The sequence below is a fragment of the Grus americana genome, chromosome 2 (genome assembly GCF_028858705.1).
Source record: "Grus americana isolate bGruAme1 chromosome 2, bGruAme1.mat, whole genome shotgun sequence".
NCBI classification, from domain to species: Eukaryota; Metazoa; Chordata; class Aves; order Gruiformes; family Gruidae; genus Grus; species Grus americana.
The window spans coordinates 167,040,463-167,059,859 of record NC_072853.1 but is presented as its reverse complement, the minus strand read 5'-3'; the positions used below and the strand labels follow the sequence as shown (position 1 = coordinate 167,059,859).

Genomic DNA, 19,397 nt, shown 5'->3' with positions numbered 1-19,397 from the left:
GCACCTCCTTACTTGCCAAAACGACGTGGCCCAATCCATACCAGAAACGGGGACTGTTCTTTGACCTGTGCTGACCCTAGACTGCTGAGAAGCTGTTTAGGAGAGCGCTGGTTGACCTACATCACAAACATGCCAGGGACCATATAGACATTTCCATACCAGCGGTAGTGGTTGATTTAATAGCATGGATGTTACTAGGTGGCTTTTACACTGCTTCGAAAAGCCAGACTAAAATTCAACCATTACCATGCCAAGGATAAAACATGTAGAATGAAAATTCCCAAGCCCTAGGCTTAGACTCAAGCATTGGAGAAGACAAATCCATTACTCATTTTACTGGGGGAAATGGGTGGGAAAGAAGGTTCCACTTTTGGCAGGACACCCATGTCTCTAGGGCACACACCTGAGAAATGGGAAACCTGGATTCAGGTCTCTGCTCAGCTTGAGAAGCTTCAACCTTTGAACACGTCCATCTCAGGAAGGTAGTTAACTGCAGTGTTGAGGGTTAAGGGGTGGGAGGTGTCCCCCTTTTTTTGTTTTTGTTTTTCTTTTGGTGTCAAAGGCAGGCTTCTGGGATGAATGGATGGAGTAGAAATCTGTGGCCCAGAGCATCAGAAGAAGATTTCTCTGGGAGCAGGTGACACGTATTCAAAACACCCAGTATCCTGGCGGCTATGACACCAATGCAAAGATGAAGCTGTCACGTTGAGGGAGTGGTCAATGTCTGAGCTTGTAAAAAACACCAGGCAGAATTAAGTCTGATGAAGTAGCTGTGAATCCTAATAAAATCCTAATAATAGCACTTACGAACATCATTAGAAGAGAAGCCTTTCAGTGCAGTGATTCTGATGTGATCTGTAATGCTACAAAGTTACCGTTTTTGAAAAAAAGTTGATCCACAGTTTTTTGCAGCATGGTGGAGATGAGTGGTGATAAATAAAATATATATATATATTTACATCACTAAGTGGCCCTAAGGCTATTTGCCATCTGGGTCTTATTTAATAAACAAAGTGAATCAAATTAGAGCAGCAGAATAGTCAAAGACTCATTTGACTTTCAGATGGGGTTAAATACACACATCCCTCAACATCCTGAGGAGAAGTATTTTCAACACAAATAGACACTGGAGCAGGCTTTCAGTGACAGCTTTCAATATTTATTTCAGTGGAGAATTACAGGGAAAAGAAAAAACACGCCTCAAATTAATCATGTTCAAAATAACACAGCAGTAAACACAGACAAGTTGAAGTGGATGCCTGATTGTTATATAATTATGTAATACCTGATGAGAGACATCCAGAAATATAATTACTCTAATTCCAGATTTTAGAGTGAGAAAATAGCTTGTAGATCATCTTGTCTAACTCACTATAAAACACGAATCTTATAATTTCACCCAGTGATCTCTGCATTGGAATCCATAACTCGTGTTTTTCTCACCTCTGTCTTCCAGACAGGCACCTGTCTGGGCAGATTAATGTATGCATTTACTTTTATCAACCAGACTCATTTGAACAAAACACGATATAGTCTCATCTGAAAATATTTTCTCCCCTTCTTTAAAATCATGCTGAGGGGCAGCAGTGGTAGTCTGATATGCAAATTTCTTATCTCTTGGACCCTGAACTGTCTCTTTCTTAAGCCTTCCTGAATTAATGTCAGATGAATTAGTGCATAGTTATGCCAGTTATCCCACTTTTCCTTTTTGAGCAAGGAAAGAGATCCAGAAAACCAAGTTTAATATAAAAGGCTAAGACTGGCCATTCTGGGTCCAGTCTGAGGTTTCCCCTGTCCCAATATCTTCTCTGCAACTGCGGCCAATAGCAGTTATCTAGGGAAGAGTGTAAGAATAAGGCAAATGTATATTAATGCTTTGCTATGATATTTTCTATATTTTTCTTCTCTATAATATGCACTAGTCATCCCCATACTCCCTTGGCACAAGCAGCAACCAGACTGGTTTTCCAGGGTTCAGGCCTAGGTAAAAAAAAAAAAAAAAAAAAAAATCAGGAGGGCAGGAGACTATTTATGACCCCTGAAATCAGTTGCACATGTCTGGGGAACGACTTGCTTTGCTTAGGAAACTGCCAAAGCACGCAGCCAGTCACCTCTCTGGGGAGTTATCAGGGCCTACTGACTTGCAAATGCATAACCCTAGGAGATGATATTAAGCAACATTTTTCATTACAGGTGGGTTGGAAAGTTGTTTCTCATGATATGAATCCAGCTTCCTGCGCCTTGCTAAATACAGAACACAAATATGTATTGAATGCCTCACCATCATTCCTCAAAGCTTGATCATCTACGTCTGGAAATGGGCATTTATTTTTATTACAATGTCTGTCTTTTCTAAAAATATTCCAAACAAATTCCTAGGGTCCTGAGAGCTGTGGAATGTAGCTTCTCTCATCATATTTCTCCATTTAATGCCTTCAAAATTATTGGCCTCATGCCTTCTCCCCCTTTCCCTCATTAGATGTTAACCTGGGCTGTGCAGGAAACAGGGCAGATATGATCACGTTGATTTTCCATCTGCCTGCCTCTGCCTATTGCTGGTGGAACCCACTGGCTGTACCACGCAGAAGGGCAGAGCTCTCCAAGGAGTCAGGTACCTACAAGACTTACGAACATTGTTGAGTGATTAGAGGAGCAAGGAACAGAACATAGGCAGTTATATTTCAGTCCCTTGTCTTTTCTGAGATGCAAGCTGAGCAGTCAGCAAGCATGGTCCTCCTGGCTGGAGCAGCACATGGGGTGAAGAGGGGGGAGATGGATCGTGCATTGCAGTAGGGAAAGGAGGGGATGCTGTGTGTGAGGGGCTGGGACACCATGGTGAGATGGGGACAGAGTGCGGAACCCAAGTCCATGAAACTTGGCTTCATTAACTCCACTGATAATGCTGCAGTGCTGCTATAAACAAAAATTATCTTGTTTATATATTTTACTTTTTGCAATGTTCATTTCCTCCATAAGCCAGCTGGATTTTTATGAAAAGACATTTTTTGACTGGGAATTATGACTAATGCACTTGTTTTACCAACTCCCAATTCTGAATTGCATTTGTTCAGTCTCTGTCTTGTGGTCCAACTCACCTTCAGCTTTCCTTAGCACAGACATATTTACTCTTCTGTACCACACGCAGTCAAATCGCTGAGAAATATAAACGTGCAAAGCAGATCTCCTGCTTTCACACTGGCTTTCTGGACTCTATGTCACATAAAGCTTACAAAGCCTTTTTTACCAAAAGCAATGTTGTAGCTGGAACAGAGGGAAATAAGAGAGGCCAGTCTTTATTAAATTCCCTTCAACCACCTGGCAGAGCTGAAAGAAGAGACCAGTTTTTTGGGGTGCCCAGGCTTTTCTGGGAGACGTCAGGACTATTGTTGTATGGGAAAACTGTAGAAGAGCAAAGGGAAACACCTTGACGATAATCTCGCATTAGACTGGGACAATCAGGCAAAGTCTCCTGTATGTCTTTAGCTTGAATGTCACACTACATTACCTTCCTCCCTTGCAGACAAGAGACCACTTGCACAAGTCACTTATTGACAGGTGTGATCAAAATGGGTAAAAATTCTTGCTTATAAGAAATGCATTGTTCTGGAATAGTTGGGAACTGTTCAAACCATCATCTGAAATGGGGATGCATGTCCCTGCCATAATTTATTTATGGTACCTATTAGGTAATACTAAGACTTTTTTCTTATTGCTTATAAAATACAAATATTTCCCAATTAAACCGGGCTAGGATTGAGTAAGCACAACATTATCACCATGCCTCCACAGCTAATTTCCTGGCAGGAGCACAGGCAAGTAGCGTCTCTTTGAAGGTTGGACATAGCACAGGCAAGTAGTGTCCCTTTGAAGGATGGAGACGAGTGCTTTTAGGACAGTGTCTGGGAAGGCAGGAAAGAGACAGTGTGGTGACAGGAAGGGGCTTCTCTCATGGAGAAATGGAGAAAAGCTTTTCAGCTCCAAAATGACTTTGAATTCCTGGTGCTTCTGAGCTTTCACTTGGAAATCTAGGAGCTGGCTTGATTTACAGTTATGGATATTTTAGCTCATTTCTGGATTTCATATGGCCATTTACATAAGCCTGACACTTGCCCAACTTGCCCATGACTACATGAGGTCAGTCAACATGAATCACCTCCCAACCTGCCGTGAAGGCTGACACATGGTGAAGGGTGGGGTTCCTGGGCTGGTTTTCCCTCTAGCAGATGACAATGTGGATGGGGGACAGCAAGAATACACCCTGAGACATCAAGGCTGGAGATGATAACACGTCTGTCTTCCAGGGACAGCAAAGATTTCAAACCAGGTTACCTGGCCACCAACTGAAAAGCCAGGGTGGTTTGATGGGTAGGGACCTGAGAAGGGTGCACCTGCCTTAAGGTGCCCAAAAGCCACAGGGACCGATCACAGTCATCCTAGGGATAGTGTCTTCACTAGCTCACGTGAATTGCTGATTTCTCTATATTGATTGCAAAGAAAGCTGTGTGATTTGAGAGCAGCCCTGAGGAGGACTTGGTGGTGTTCGTTGATAAGAAGCTCAACGTATCGCAGCAACGTGCGCTGGCAGCCCAGAAAGCCACCCGTGTCCTGGGCTGCGTGTCCAGCAGTGTGAGCAGCAGGTCGAGGGAGGGGATTCTGCCCCTCTGCTCCGCTCTGGGGAGACCCCCCTGCAGTGCTGCGTCCAGCTCGGGGGTCCCCAGCACAAGAAGGACACGGAGCTGTTGGGGCGAGTCCAGAGGAGGCCACGGAGATGCTGCGAGGGCTGGAGCACCTCTGCTCTGGAGACCTCAGGCTGAGAGAGTTGGGCTGGTTCAGCCTGGAGAAGAGAAGGCTGCGGGGAGACCTAATTGCAGCCTTCCAGTACCTAAAGATGCCTACAGGAAAGAAGGGGAGAGACTGTTTACCAGGGAGTGTAGTGATAGGATGAGGGGTAATGGGTTTAAACTGAAAGAGGGTAGATTTATATTAGATATAAGGCAGAAATTCTTTATTGTGACAGTGGTGAGGCCCTGGCAGAGGTTGCCCAGAGAAGCTGTGGATGCCCCCTCCCTGGCAGTGTTCAAGGCCAGGTTGGATGGGCCTTTGGGCAGCCTGGTCTAGTGGAGGGTGTCCCTGCCCGCAGCAGGGGGGGTTGGAACTAGATGATCTTTGGGTTCCCTTCCTACCCAAACCATTCTATGGTTCTATGATTCTATGATTCTGTAACTCTATGATTCTATGATCAACTCAGACTTGGGGGGGTCTAAATGAAGCGAGACTAATCCTGCCTCATATCTGTTGTGTCCTGTTTCTTTTTTTCTTTAGGACACAAAAGGTGACACCTTCCTGGTTTTAGCTAACAAGAGCTTGTCAATAATATTGGAAACCACTGACAGCAGATTTTGAAGGATGGAGCACCAAGGGTTGTTAATCTTTCCCCAAACTTGGAGCTTGGAGATGTTTCCATTGGTATGATGTTTCCTTTGGGAAAAGGTGTCAGCTCTTATTTCTCCTTTAGTCCAGAATGCAAAACTACTTTTTCAGTGCTCTCTGGAGTAACTATTTTCCCTAGTGCCTCCTGCAATCCCAGTACCAGGTCTGAGCCGTGGCTTAACCTAACTGCAGACTCAGAAAACCTATATATTTTTGCTCCTCACACCCTACTTTACTTTCAGAGGGCAGTTATATACTGCAGAGCATTTGAATAGGTTTTCCAGTTCGCATGAGTAGGAAACTAAAAGGTAGACTGGCTACTGATTTAGCACCAGTCACATCTATAACAGTAACACACAACATGGGATCTGTGGTACAATGCAAGTAGTATTTCTGGAGGCAATTTCTGGAGCAATTTTCTGTGTGGACAGGCTTTTATGTTTTATGGAAAAATATTCCATCATCTACAGCTTAAGTTCTGACCATCTACATGCCTTGGACAGTTCCTTCGTGTGTGCATGGAGCACATTCATGGAGCCTAGTTAGTTTTGATATTGACTGTGAACCAGTGGCAAGCTTTTCCTTGGACTTCAGCCTGTTTAAGCTTAAGCAAAAAGCTGGAAAATGTTGCAAGAAAGGCAAGAAGGATAACCAAGGGTATGGAAAGACTCTCAATTCAGAAACAAGGGAGAAAGCTTGGATATTTCAGTCAGATGAAAAGAAAATCGAAGAGGGAGATGACAGAAGTCTGTAAAATTATGAGCGATACAGAGAGGTTGGGCAGGGATGTGACTTTTCACCATTTCTTGCAATACAGAAATTAGGAGCCAGCAAATGAAGCTAGGAGGAGAGGGTAGCTCTTCATGCAAAAGACAGTAACTAGAACTTCCTGCTGAAGCATGTTGTGGATGCAAAAAGCTTGCACGGGTGTAGGGTGAACTGAACAAGTACTTAAAAGTATAATCTATGGTGAATTACTAAGTAGACAAACCACATGAAGCTCAGGAAATCCCCTCAGCTGAAGATATTTAGTTCTCTTCCTTGGGCATGTTTTTCTGACTCCTGTGAAAGGTAGGATTCTTGGCCTCTGTCAGTGTAGTTGTTGTTATGAGATAGCAATGGCTGTCACCAGCACCTTTCTACAAATAAATCTGAACTAGCTGGATATCACAAGATGGAAATATCTACAATAATGAGCAACATGAGCTCAGTGTTATTAAGAGTCAATGTGTCGCATCCTGCTTTTTTCTGAGATTTTTTCTTTCCCAGAGCATCACTACATATGTCCACGCTAGTAAGCATAAGATGCAGTAGGAGTGGGGCAGGGCAAAATGCTGTAGAGCAAAGTGGTTGGTGCTGTGGACTCAACATCCACATCACATATTTCCGGGCATTTTACTTTCATCTAACTTTAATTTGGTCCCAAGATGTTTGGCTCCCTGACCTTGCTCCCTTAGATCTATATCAACATAGACTTTTCATAGATCTAAATCTGTTGGTTTTTTTAACCAGAGGGGTTTGAATGCCTCCATGAGTGTGTAGAAATATGGCATACATGATGTTATTTTTCATGAACATAAAAATTGGAATATGAATAATGAATTTTCCTACTTTTTCATATTTTGTGTCTTATGAGTAGTCAACATTTTAACGTGTTTAACAAATGAAGTCAATAAGTCAGTGCAAATTTAGTGAAAAGAAAGCAGAAGAGTGTGATCTAGGAGATCAATGTCCAAACATGAATGTCTTGCATCATTTAGGGTGCTGTAGGGGATTCTGCCTTCAGTTGCTGAACCAGAAGAGCACTGGTCTCCCACTGGTCATCTGACGTATGTGGCAGCCTAGTGCTAATGTCATCTTACAATATCCCAAGTGGCAATAGATGCCTATATCTGTACAACAGATTTGATATCCAAATATTCCTCATTAAGCTACGATTAAATTGTAAATAAACACTCATGAGCTGAGGGATCTGCCGAACTACCTCAGGCAGGGAGTTTGGATAATTTTTTATCATCTGATTTTATTATCAGATAGACTGATTGTCTAATTGAGGAGACTGTCCATCAAGAGAGCCTGTAGCGATTTCAATCATCCAGGACCCATGTTTGCTATCCTAAGAAATTGTTCTGCCTTGACAGAGATACTGCTAGTCTAATCTGTCTGAAAGGCAAAAATGAATTATACATGCATTTGCAATATGAGAAAACGTCCCCTGGCCTTCAGAAATCACTTTAACTCCTTGCTCAGACAGAATACAGAAAGGTAAAAAAGTTGATTGTGCAAAGCGAACAGCCTTCTGTCACAGAGGTGCCTTGCAGGGCTTGAAGGAAGCTGTTCTATCCCCCCTTTACCCCAAAGGAGCCGTAGGGGTCATTGTAGGGTTTGAAAAAAACCCTTCCAGCTCTTATCCTACTGTTTGAAGGAAGTACCGCATTTAGTTCATATTGAAAGTACACATGACAGGGAGTTAATGATTCTTTTGCACTGCGGAAATGCACAGGACCTAACACGGTGGGACAATTTGCTGCCGTTTGCAAAGCAGGACTTATGGGAATATTACTACACCTATAGCTAATGCAGCCAGGATTTGTTCAGATGCTTTCCTGAACCACAAAGCCAGCAATTTTCAGGTTTATGACTTACAAACAGGGAGCTTGTCCTTCACAGGAATTAAGCGTATCAGTAGCCATTCATAAATGTAATAGGCTTTTGGGCTTCTGAAAGGGTAAAGAAAAGAGGCAAAATAGTAGATCTCATAGTTGAAATGTTCTGCCAGCGGATAGGAAAACACAATGTCTGTAGGGCAATACAGAACAGACCAACAGGTCTATTTCTTTGGAAAGGATCTGTACATGCTTCCTGCACTCCACCATGGCTCCTAAAGAGTAACCTGCTGTCCTTGGTAAGCAGGGGAGGGAGTGTCCCTGGGTACTTTGCTGGGTGAGTTAATCTGAACTCTAACATGAATTCTGTTTCATAAAATACGAATTTTTCATCACTTCAGGGATAAACAATGATTATTTTAAATTGACTTTGCTGGTCTATGTATGAGCATCTACAATGTCTCTGCTGAAGTGCGGAAGCTAACACGCTTAAGTGTGCAAAATGCATGGAAATCTTTCCAAAAGATTTGACAGAGCCCCTGTCTCTTGACTACTGTGCCCAGGAAGTATGGATAATTTTTCACATGATTCACAAGGGTACAATTTCCAGACTGAGTCAGCATCTTGCAGCATGGAGAAACATGGACTGGGCCTCCAAAAGCTCTGATGTTGTTCACAAGTGTGGATACAATAAAACTAATTCCATTGCACAATGAGGTTGGTCTCATTTGATGGGGATTGTAGATAACCAAGCTTATATTGCAGTAATGGGAGATTAAATGTTGTGGCTCTGGCTTCCTCCTTCAAAGGTGATCAAAGGGTAACATGAATCTGCCTAAGACCAGTCTGGACACCACAAAGGCTATTTCTCCATGAGGGAATTAGAAAATGAACGTCATCCATTCCTGGGAAAACAGTGAAGTGAAGAACTGAGGTTCAGGATCAAAGACCCAGAACTGGAGATCAGGATTCCTTCGAAGCAGTAGCCCCTAAAGACATTAGCATTCCAGTCCCTTTATGTCAAGATCCCATGAAAACCATATGCAAAAATATTTCTGGCTTCTAACATCATAAAGAACTGAGTATTTAGCTCCCAGTCCCGAGAGAGTGTTAGCAGCAGGGGTTATCAGGGAATCAGATGAGGGTTTCATCCCTCAGCAGCAACCTCAGGCACCCGCACTGATGTTGGCGTGACAGGGCAGAACGAATCGGTATGCACAGAGGAATGTGTTTTCCCATCTGCAGAGCAGACACGGGGTTAGGCGAGAGGCAGCGAGTGAAGCATTCACTCCACTAAATGCCAACTCATGGCTCTGGCACACCAGCTGACCTCACTGCTTTGAGCCCACCCTTTGAACAATATTGTTTCTGCTGACAGCCCCCTGGCTCCGCTCCATCCTCAGGATCAAGTGTCTGGAGGCTTTTATTTGCCACATGGATAGTGCGTTGGCCCACAGGATCTTGGAAAAGCACAGCGTGAGGCTGTAATAATACTGAGGAAAGATCAGATGATGTGGCTAGTCTTCCACTTCAAGAAGCGTGAATGTGACTGAGATCATCACATTCCTTAGACATCTTCTTTCCAGCAAAGGATAACTAAACCAAATCTGTGGAGGAAGTTAAATCAGTTCTGGCCAGACCCTCAGGAGGTATAACTCAGCATCGCTCCCCTCATATCCATGGGACCATGCTGGCCGCCACCAGCAGAGAGGCTGGCTCCGTGGGCCGCAGAGGAGGACGAAGGCTCTGGAGAGGATCGATCAAGGCTGAAGTGACATGATGAATCAATCATAGAGCTGTAGGGAAGCAGGGAAGTCATTTGAATGAAAGACCTGTGTTGGTGTGTTCCGGTACAAGCAGTGTAATCTGGTGGTGCAAATGTGGCATGGGAGCCATGTGCCCATGCAGGCTATGTTTATGTTGTTGAGTTAAAAATGCCAGGGAGTATTCCTCAGCACCGGAAGATGGCTGAGTTTATACTTTTGAATTGCTAGTATGTTCCCTGGCATGGTTTTGTCTTGTGCCTACTGGCAGTCTTCCAAAAAAAATCCCCATGCACAATTTGAGGTTAGTATAAGCCAGGGACCATTCCCAATAAGCAGTTTGAGATATTTACCATCACCCTGTGTTTGTAAGAGTTTAACTGGAAGGACGTGGGCCATTCTCTGCCAGCTGGTATCACTGCCAGAAAATTCTTTTTGGGTGTACATAATTATTTAAAAGTATGGCTGTCATCTCAGGTAACCTGACTGTAGTCTGGGGATGACATTAGCTGAGATAGAAATGTATGTTGTGAGCCAGGTTGGTTCTTCTAGGAATATGAGTTGTCTACATGTCATGTGTCACTGTCTTCCAAAAGTCAGATCTTTGTTCCCTCCCTGTTCATGATGAAGAGATGTCCAGAGGGAGTGTATAAAAGTGGGTGCATGCCTAAGACAGGTAGGATACTGTTCTCCACTATCTGTAGAGAGAACATGAGCATCAGTATTAGGAAGTCACCCCCACAAAGTGCCTCGGAGATTAAAGGAAGAGAAGTAGTCGTCCCTCGGTTTCTTCCTTCGTCAGGTTTCCTCCTCCAATCCATTGAAATCTTGGAGTGCAGAGTATGATTTACCAAGCAAAGTGAGCTGACGTGGGTGACTGACATCTCCCTCAGCCGATGTGCATCCCAAATCTCAAAGTGAAAGTCAAAATTCATAGATGTTCAGGAGATTTTATCTAAATTCCTAGAAGTATTTATGTTTGCTCACAAAAAAAGCTGGTAGTCATCAGAGAGAGTGCTAAATCCCAGTGTGTTGCAAACTTTGCACCATTGAACCAAGGCAGTATGACCCGAAGGGATTAAGTAGGGTAATTCATAATTTGAAAATAAATTGTTAGAGAAGCATGAATACTTCCTCCCAAAAATACTGCTAGAAATGACACTGCTGCATGTTAAGCCATGTTGTAACTAAACATGGTAAGATAAGAATTGATAAAATTGAAGTATTTGCGTCCTTGCATAGGAAATCGAAGGGAGTTTTCAACAGACATCCCGTTTTGGGTTAAGCATTGATGAGTTATGACATGTAAAACATTTGCAACATGTAGTTCTGTCTTAAAGTTTGGGGTCACTGGGGAGAAAAATAAAAAGCTAAAAAATGCTTGTACTTCTGAGGTTTAAACATTGTACTACAGCTACAGCTGAAACTGAAGAAAATAATGCTAAAGGATAAAGCTAGTGGTTTTGGATGTCCAGGGAGCTGCAAGCTTTCACGGTATTTCCAACTGCAAACAGGTTTCACTTATGCATCCATGTTTGGGAAACTCAGAGTAAAGTACAGTAACTGCTGTCTGCATTACTGTTGCTGTAATTATTATTTTTACAGTAATGCTTTGAATTTATCATTGTAGAGCAGAACCCAGTCAGGAAAGGCATTGTATAAGGACAGAAGCAATGGAAAACACATATTCCAAAATCAGCTTAATCTGCTGATTCGCATACATGACTGTCATTGTATAAGTATAGGGGGGAAAGAAACTGGGAAAAACTGGGCAAAACATTATGGTTTAGGATGGGTAGGTAGACAGACAGACAAATTCTGAGAAATCGAAAGCATTGAGCACAGGGATGAGACATAAAACATCCTATACGTTCGTTTCTCTCCTCTCTTGAAGGAAAGAATGAGAGAAATAAAGAAAGATATATCAGGAAGGAAGGGATGGAGGGATAATGAAAGGGTTGAATGCTTCCCCCTCCATTGTAAACACGCTGCAGTGTTGGTGAGGCAATATATGATTTCCAGCTGTGTAAAGTCACACACACTCATGTGGTTTACAAATATTTGCCCAAGAAAAATATCCTTGCAGGGCTATCCTTGTTTTGCCCTCATATTCAAATGAACTACTTCTTAAAAGGAAGCTTTTCTGAGACAAATCTTGGGCAGGACACGTATCCAGAGCGAGCAACACCCTTGATCGGTGTTTTCTTCTTTTGCTGTAGTTAGAAGATCTGCAGGCAGACGGATACTCAACAGGCAGCCAAGCCAACAACCAGCCCAAAATTACAGTGAGAGCACGGGTTACTAACAACCCTCCCAGGCTTTTATCAGAAGATCTGGGGATCAACAGCACCAAAATATTTGGCTGTTTCTGTAAAAGGATACTCATGCCATGGAGCTCTTCTGGGTGTATTCTGCACCCTTTATTGGAGCACAATTTCTACACAATGAAAAGCATTGGTTGGATTTCACCCTGTGTAAAACCCGTTTGTGTCTACTTGGTTCAGATTAATGTCTCTGCAATGATGTCCACAGCTAATGTTCCCAGCTAGATGTAAAATAAGGATGATGCCGGTGTAGATGCCTCATGCCTGGTGCAAGAAAAACATAGCTCTGCTGCAGACTGCTCAAGGGATACGTACTTGATCTTAGGAGGGACTTACAGTCCCCTTCTAGCAGGGCAACAGCTATGCTGAAAGGAGGTATATACACTCACAGGTATAAAATGAACCATAGGAGAATGATAGAACAATAGAATCATAGAATCATAGAATGGTTTGGGTTGAAAGGGGCATTAAAGATCATCTAGTTCCAGTACTCCAGTAGGGGTATACAGTACTCCAGGTGGGGTGTCACCGGAGCGGAGCAGAGGGGCAGAATCCCCTCCCTCGACCTGCTGGTCACGCTGCTGGACACGCAGCCCAGGACACGGTTGGCTTTCTGGGCTGCAAGCACACATTGCCAGCTCATGTTGAGCTTTTCATCAATCAATACCCCCAAGTCCTTCTCCTCAGGGCTGCTCTCAATCCATTCTCCGCCCAGCCTGTAGTTGTGCTTGGGATTGCCCCAACCCATGTGCAGGACCTTGACCTTGGCCTTGTTGAACTCCATGAGGTTCGCATGGGCCCACCTCTCCAACCTGTCCAGGTCCCTCTGGATGGCATCCCTTCCCTTCAGTGTGTCGACCCATCACACAGCTCGATGTCATCAGCAAACTTGCTGAGGGTGCACTCGATCCCACTGTCCACGTCGCTGACAAAGATGTTAAACAGAGCCAGTCCCAATACTGACCCCTGAGGAGCACCACTTGTCATTGGTCTCCACTTGGACATCGAGGAGACGATTGCAACTCTTTGAGTGTGACTGTCAAGTCAATTCCTCATCCACCGAGTGGCCCATCCATCAAATCCATGTCTCTCCAATTTAGAGACAAGGTTGTCATATGGGACAGTCTCAGAATCCATATGTGGCTGTAATATACATTTCATTTATTTTATCTAAGAGTGAACAGAACTGAAATTGGAAAGATGCAACCAAGGCTTGATGGATTTTCATTTGCTTTCTACTCCCAGCTCCTGTCTAAGTGAGTGTCTGTGGGGGAGGATGGGGGGAAGGGGAGGGAGGACTTCTGAGTGCAGCAGCTCTTGTATTAATGAGAGTTCAATGTGTGAATTGACTTGTCCTCACCAGCAAGAGCTCTGGGTGATAATACTGAAGTGAGCGTCAAATGCATTCATGGACACTTGCCACAGGTAGCCAAATGATCTTGCAGGGGTTATTATCAGGAGAGACAAAAACTCCACCTATCTAGTTAACCTGGACTGGCTCAAGTGATGTCCTGTGCACTTTCTTCAGCCTGAATGAATTTAACAGCCAGCAAGGGACAGGGATGGTTATGTGGTCAGCGAGAGGAGGCTGGTGGACCAGTTTCTTGTGCAAACTTGGACAGGTCAGTTCATCTTCAAGTGTCTCCACTTTCAGAATAATGGGAAATTTTACCTGTAGGTAGAGCAGTAACTGGATATAGCCATGAGACTGATGGAAGGTGGGTGATACTCCTCATCCGATATCCCGGTGCTTCCCTTCCATTGATGCAGATGACCATGCTGTTTAAGCAGGACTTGGTCTTGTAGACCTTTCAGTTTTTGCATTGCTGAAATTAATCTGAACCACTTTGGATTCTTCTCCAGGATGAGATGAGTTCATCTGTGGTTGATATCCATATTCAGTTACATGAATTCAGTGCTCGTGCCTCCTAGTTCTCCTTTGGTGAGGAAGGGTTGATAGTGCTGCCTAATCTGTCAAAGAGAGTCCTGTCTCTTAACTGGCATAGGTAGCAGCAAGTGCCGTGGGAGTATTATTGGAAATAGTAACCTCTATAACATTATTTTTGGATGCTTTATCTTTGTCAAATTAAGTGTCAAATTCTGATCAGGTTTTTTTGCCTTTGCCAGGTTTTTTTGTTGGTTTTTTTGTTTGTTTATTTGTTTCTGGGGTTTGTTTTTTTTGTTTGTAAGTCTGCCTGACTGGTTTTAATGGATATTTTTTCTTACATTTCTAAAACATTTTCAGGCAGAAGAAAAGGCTGGAGTTTAATTGCATATCAGTAGATTATCCACTGAAAACTTCCACAAGAGCAAATGAGTGCAAATTCTTCCCAGTCTTTTTATAAAGTCTTCTTGCATTGTTGTTAACTACATTTGTTGATAAGAAACTATATGAGTCTTTCCATTAAATATGGGACATATAGCACATGCTCTTTTTTTATGAATTAAGAGAAGGAAGATATATCTGAAGAGCTAGCATTTATAAATAGGCACCTGACTGCAACTGAGGTCTAGGGGTACAGAATTTAATTAACTCACCTGCTGTATCAGTGATTGCAATGGGCCAAACGGAAAATTGCTGCACGTTGGGTTGCATCAGGGCCCACTGTTCAGCAAGGATTTGTTTCTGATCCCTGAGTTGTACCTTACAGGATGCCTAAATGATCTGTCCTTCAAGTAGCAAACAGGCTGGAGACTGCTTGGTTTGTACAAGAAAGAGCTTAGTTAATCTTGAATTGTTAAGGCATATTCTTCATTCTATTGTTGGCAACGTGTCCACAAAGCAGGACATGCTGTCACAGATGGAAATAAAGAGATGGATGAATGTCTTTGAGGAAGAGCCAGATGGTTAAGTGAGACAGCTAGCCACAGACAAACAAAAATTATGGCTAATGATCAAGCCAGGTACCAGCCAGAGTCAACAAACTCCATACTGGCTCATTACAAATTTAGTGTCCAAACTTAGCGGGGCACCCTGATGTGCATGTGAACCTCCAAACTCTTCCTCTCCTGAAAAATGTTTACCCTTCTCTAATTTCATGCAGCAGACGTCTACATTTCCAAAAGCAGCATTGGTGACATGTTTGAAAGTTTAAATAGCAGGGAAAAAAAGGAGAATATCTCAGCTGATTATCCTAAAGTGCCTGTATTAAGTAATATCAAAAGCTCAAAACTTCTAATGGAGTTTCAACTTCCATCCATTGTTAGTCAAACCTTTCCCTTTGGTTCATTTGATGACATCCTTAACAGTTTCTGATAAACGAGATTGATGCAAACATGCCGCCTCCCTGACAGACACCCAATAAAGGATGCTTCTGAACTCATGGTTCATCCTGAGGGCACCCACATTGCAGGAAGAAATTTCTGTTGTGTTAGGAAGTCAACACTGGAAAAGTTATATTTTTGTAGGCAAAAATATATTTTTATAATGAAAAAATGTCTTCTCTGTGTCATAATTTTTTTTTTTAATGATAAAGTACTTTATTACATATAATTTGATTCAGAGTAGAGACAGGTTTAGACACTAAATGTTTGGAGAAAACACTTGGCTTATTTAACTCCGATTTCCAGGCTCATTTAAATCTGATTTCCTCAATGAAAACCAGTAACTCCATTTCAAGACAAAAAGCCAAATCCTCTGCCAGCTGCACTTGACTATCGCTTTTGCTTGTAGAATGACACCCCTTTGCGGTGTAGTGACCTCAAGCGACATTAACACACCTCATGCTAGTGCAACTTGTTCCCAAGCTTAAGGAGCTGATCTTCTTTCCTATTGCATATTTCCAACCTCCGCCGTCTAATTCTCCCTTTTTCTTTCAAGATTAAAGATTTTCTTTGCCAGACCATCCTCCATAAGACTTTGCACAAACCACCAGAAACTCCAACCCACCAGCAAACAAGAGAACCCCGAGCTTGCCCTTTATCCTGCAAATGTATGCATTTTCTTTACCAATACCAGGAATCCCAGCGGTTCCCCCCACACTAATAAAGGTAAGTATGTACATAAACATTGGCAAGGGCGGGGGGGGGGTTGTGATGAGGTGTTAAGTGGAAATTTCTTTACTTAGCAGTGTTGATTTGTGAGTCTTAGGGGAAATATACTGGGGGCCTCTATGAAGAGGCTCTGGATTGATTTTACTCTTATCCCCTTGTGTCAACCAGAGCAGTAATAAATAAATAATAATAATGATTATATTTTTGCTCTGTTATAGCACTATTCATCTAGAGACCCCAGCATCTGTGAAAAGAATCATTGCTATCTCCGTTTAAAAAAAATTATCTGTAGTTTCACAGCAAGCTACTGAGGATAAAGCTGAGGTCTCTGCATCCTGAATTGCTGGACTCCAAGCAATGAGGGAGTTATTAAGACAAGGCTGCCTGCATTTAAATAAAACTTATCATGCATACTTCAGCTATTGAAACCCGGGCTGGCTGGAATGCTGGGGTTAGCCAGATTACATTTCATACATGCACGCCTGACAATTTCACTTACCTAATTCCTACATTCAAAGAAAAAAATATGCCGATGCCTCTTTTGCACAACAAATGGATCCTATTAACTCAGAATAGCTTTGGTTTTAACTTTATAGTTTCAAGCTTCCTAGTAGTGTATTGCAAGGTTTATACCTCAGTTTTTCATTGTGAAGTAAAAATATATGGCCAGGTTTTAGCTAGGGCATGCTTTCTCCTTTTGGGGAAGGGGCTCATGTTTGTGCATTTGAAAAAAGTATAAATATTTACACACAGAGTTTCAGTGACTTGAATTGGCTAGCTCTCTGGTAGGTCAGAAGTTCAATTCAGAAATCATCTGAGGTTCAGGCTTTCATGTCTCAGTATCTGTTTGGTATGAAATGGGCTGAAATTTTCCCTGTGCTGGTCCCCACCCTTATCCTGGTGAGATTAATCTGGTTCATATGCCTCTGCACTGGCCTGGGTTTTCAACCTCTGAGAATGTGTTTTCGCGTTTAGAAAAGATTAGCGAGGGGGTTGAGTTGGGTCAAGTTAACAGTGAGACAAGATCATACCTACTCAATCCAAAGGCTACCTCAAATTAGTTTGCCCTCTTGCAGCCTGCGACTAGGGATGCAGTTGGAGATGAGTGGAAGTAAATGGAATTTACCCACATTTAATGCCACACGGATATTGTTTCTCTAAATGTCCCACCACGGAGGTTGCCAAGATAGGACAACTCTTCTGACTTCGGCACTTTTCATCTGCAAAGCAGGTGAATTTACTTGCTTTACTTCACTGCAGAACAGGCTCACTCTCACCTGCACTCCTGAGTCAAAACTCTGTGGGGTATGTGGGGTGACGACCGCTGAAATCCTGAGGTCAGAGCAGGGCTTGCCAGTAGAAGTGATGCCTTCCTTGCTTCTGGGATCTTCTCTGCCCTCCTCAGCAACTCTTGCATCTCCAGTTGGTGGTGCATGCCCTTGATTTGGGAATCTTTGGTAAGGCAAAGCCATTCGCTGAGTTCTTGCGACTCCTGACTTAAGCCAAGTGGGGAAGAATCAGGCCCCGAATCCACACAACCATTATTCAATTCTATTTAACAAAGAGGAAGGTTTGCTAAACATTAGGATATGGAGGGACCCCAGCTGAGCTACTCCCAAAGGAGCTGATTTTTTAAAATACAGTGAATATCTGAGAAACACTTTTTAAAGTCTCTCCTCTTCAGATCCATAAATGACCTGACAGTCCCAAACTTCTGAACCACATTTTCTGCTTCATTTTTTTCAAGGTCAGTTACCAAACACTGAACTTCCCCTAAAAATATTGCTTCTGTAAGTTGTAACATCCCCTTTTTACCTTCCTACAATGGAATGCATCCACACAACATTTCATTTCCTTTTTTTTTTTTTTTTAAAGAGCATATGTTAAATAAAAGCAGCCGAAATTAGAATAAGCCATGCCACAAAATTACCTCTCCCTTTTCATCTCCTGCTTTGTTCATAAATTTCATTGCATGGTATGTTTTCAAGTTTCATTGATTTCCTTCTATATCAGAACGGGGATTTTTTGCATAAATAGATAATTCCAAACAAATGGGGAAATGCTTCTCTTCCTGCTCTAGCGAATATTGGTTTCTTCCAAAGTATGGAAAAAGGCTAGAAGTGAAGATGAGAAGGATCATAAGTCAAAGGCCTGCTGAACAGTCTGTGGGATCTCCTCTCTTAGTTCATTAAGCCTCACAAATCAATCCTTTCCTGAAATTCATTAAGAGTAAAACTCCACCAGTTCCACTGCGGCCAGGCTTCCCCTTTTGATTTCCATGGAGAACTCCATTCCTGTGGCTGGTGAGTTCTTCTGAAGAATAACAAATAATGGCTTCATCTGCACTAGTAAACTAAACAGAGCTAAGGTCTGGCTCAGGCATTTCTCTGGCTCTGAAGCCAGCTAAGCATGGTCTGACCACATTTAAATTATTAAACTTCTATGGTCTACAAAACGGGGTGTCTGCATCTGAATTGTCTATGGGGAAGTGGTCCCTGGATGGTGCTAATTTCTGAAGCATGCCTGCTTGTGAGTGTGTTAGTTGGTCTGAGCCAAAACCATGCTGGGGACTGTTGCAGCAATTTACCCGTCTGAGGGATTGAATTCCAGGGCCTGGGAATGCTCCCTGGTGCTGATAATTTTGGTTTTTTTGGTTTTTTTTTTTTTTTTTGCAAGATGTATCCAAAGTGTCTTCACAGCACACTAAAGGGAGATAAAGGGAGAAAAACTCCTTCTGCACCCAGTTTACACTGCTGTGGTTTATTCTCTCATTCACAGGTGATCTGTGGATGAACCAAGCAGTGAAGCTGTTCAGAGAAAGCAGAAACGACCTGGCTGAGTCCTATCAGCAGCTCATTTCATCTTCCATGGCCAACTGCTTTGAGCAAAGACAACAAACTTCATTTGTTAACCAACTGTCTCTGGGGGATGATTTCTCTTGGACGTTGGCTTCTGGGAGCCATGCAGGTCTCCCAGGTCTCCTCTTTGTTGTCCTGTGCCTTGGACTACCTTTTGAGCTGGGGCAAAGCATTTGCAACCAACCTCTGAAGAAGGAAAAGTAAATTGTAAGGGTTGTGGTGTGGGTTTTTTTGTTGTTGTTTTTGTGGGGTTTTTTTGTTTGTTTTTTGTTTTTAATTATTATTCCCAGAGGAATGTCTGTGTTTTAGCCAGTTTTAGGTGTCAGGGCCAAGATTGGGCTCTGTTATGTTGGGCTCTGGAAGATAGGAAGACTGACTTTGTCTGTAAAGCTGCCTGTCTAGAAGGTGCAAAGACAGAGGGAA

The 19,397-nt window shown here is 42.8% G+C and overlaps 1 protein-coding gene across 1 annotated transcript; it reads left to right on the top strand.

Annotated features, from left to right (window-relative positions):
• The first annotated feature begins 345 nt into the window (after positions 1 to 345).
• LOC129202411 (uncharacterized) lies at positions 346 to 19,178 on the top strand. The gene is made up of 4 exons (XM_054815069.1): positions 346 to 482; positions 2,501 to 2,611; positions 15,944 to 16,113; positions 18,895 to 19,178. Exons 1-4 carry the CDS (start codon positions 346 to 348, stop codon positions 19,176 to 19,178), a joined length of 702 nt encoding a protein of 233 aa, XP_054671044.1.
• The last annotated feature ends 219 nt before the right edge of the window (positions 19,179 to 19,397 follow it).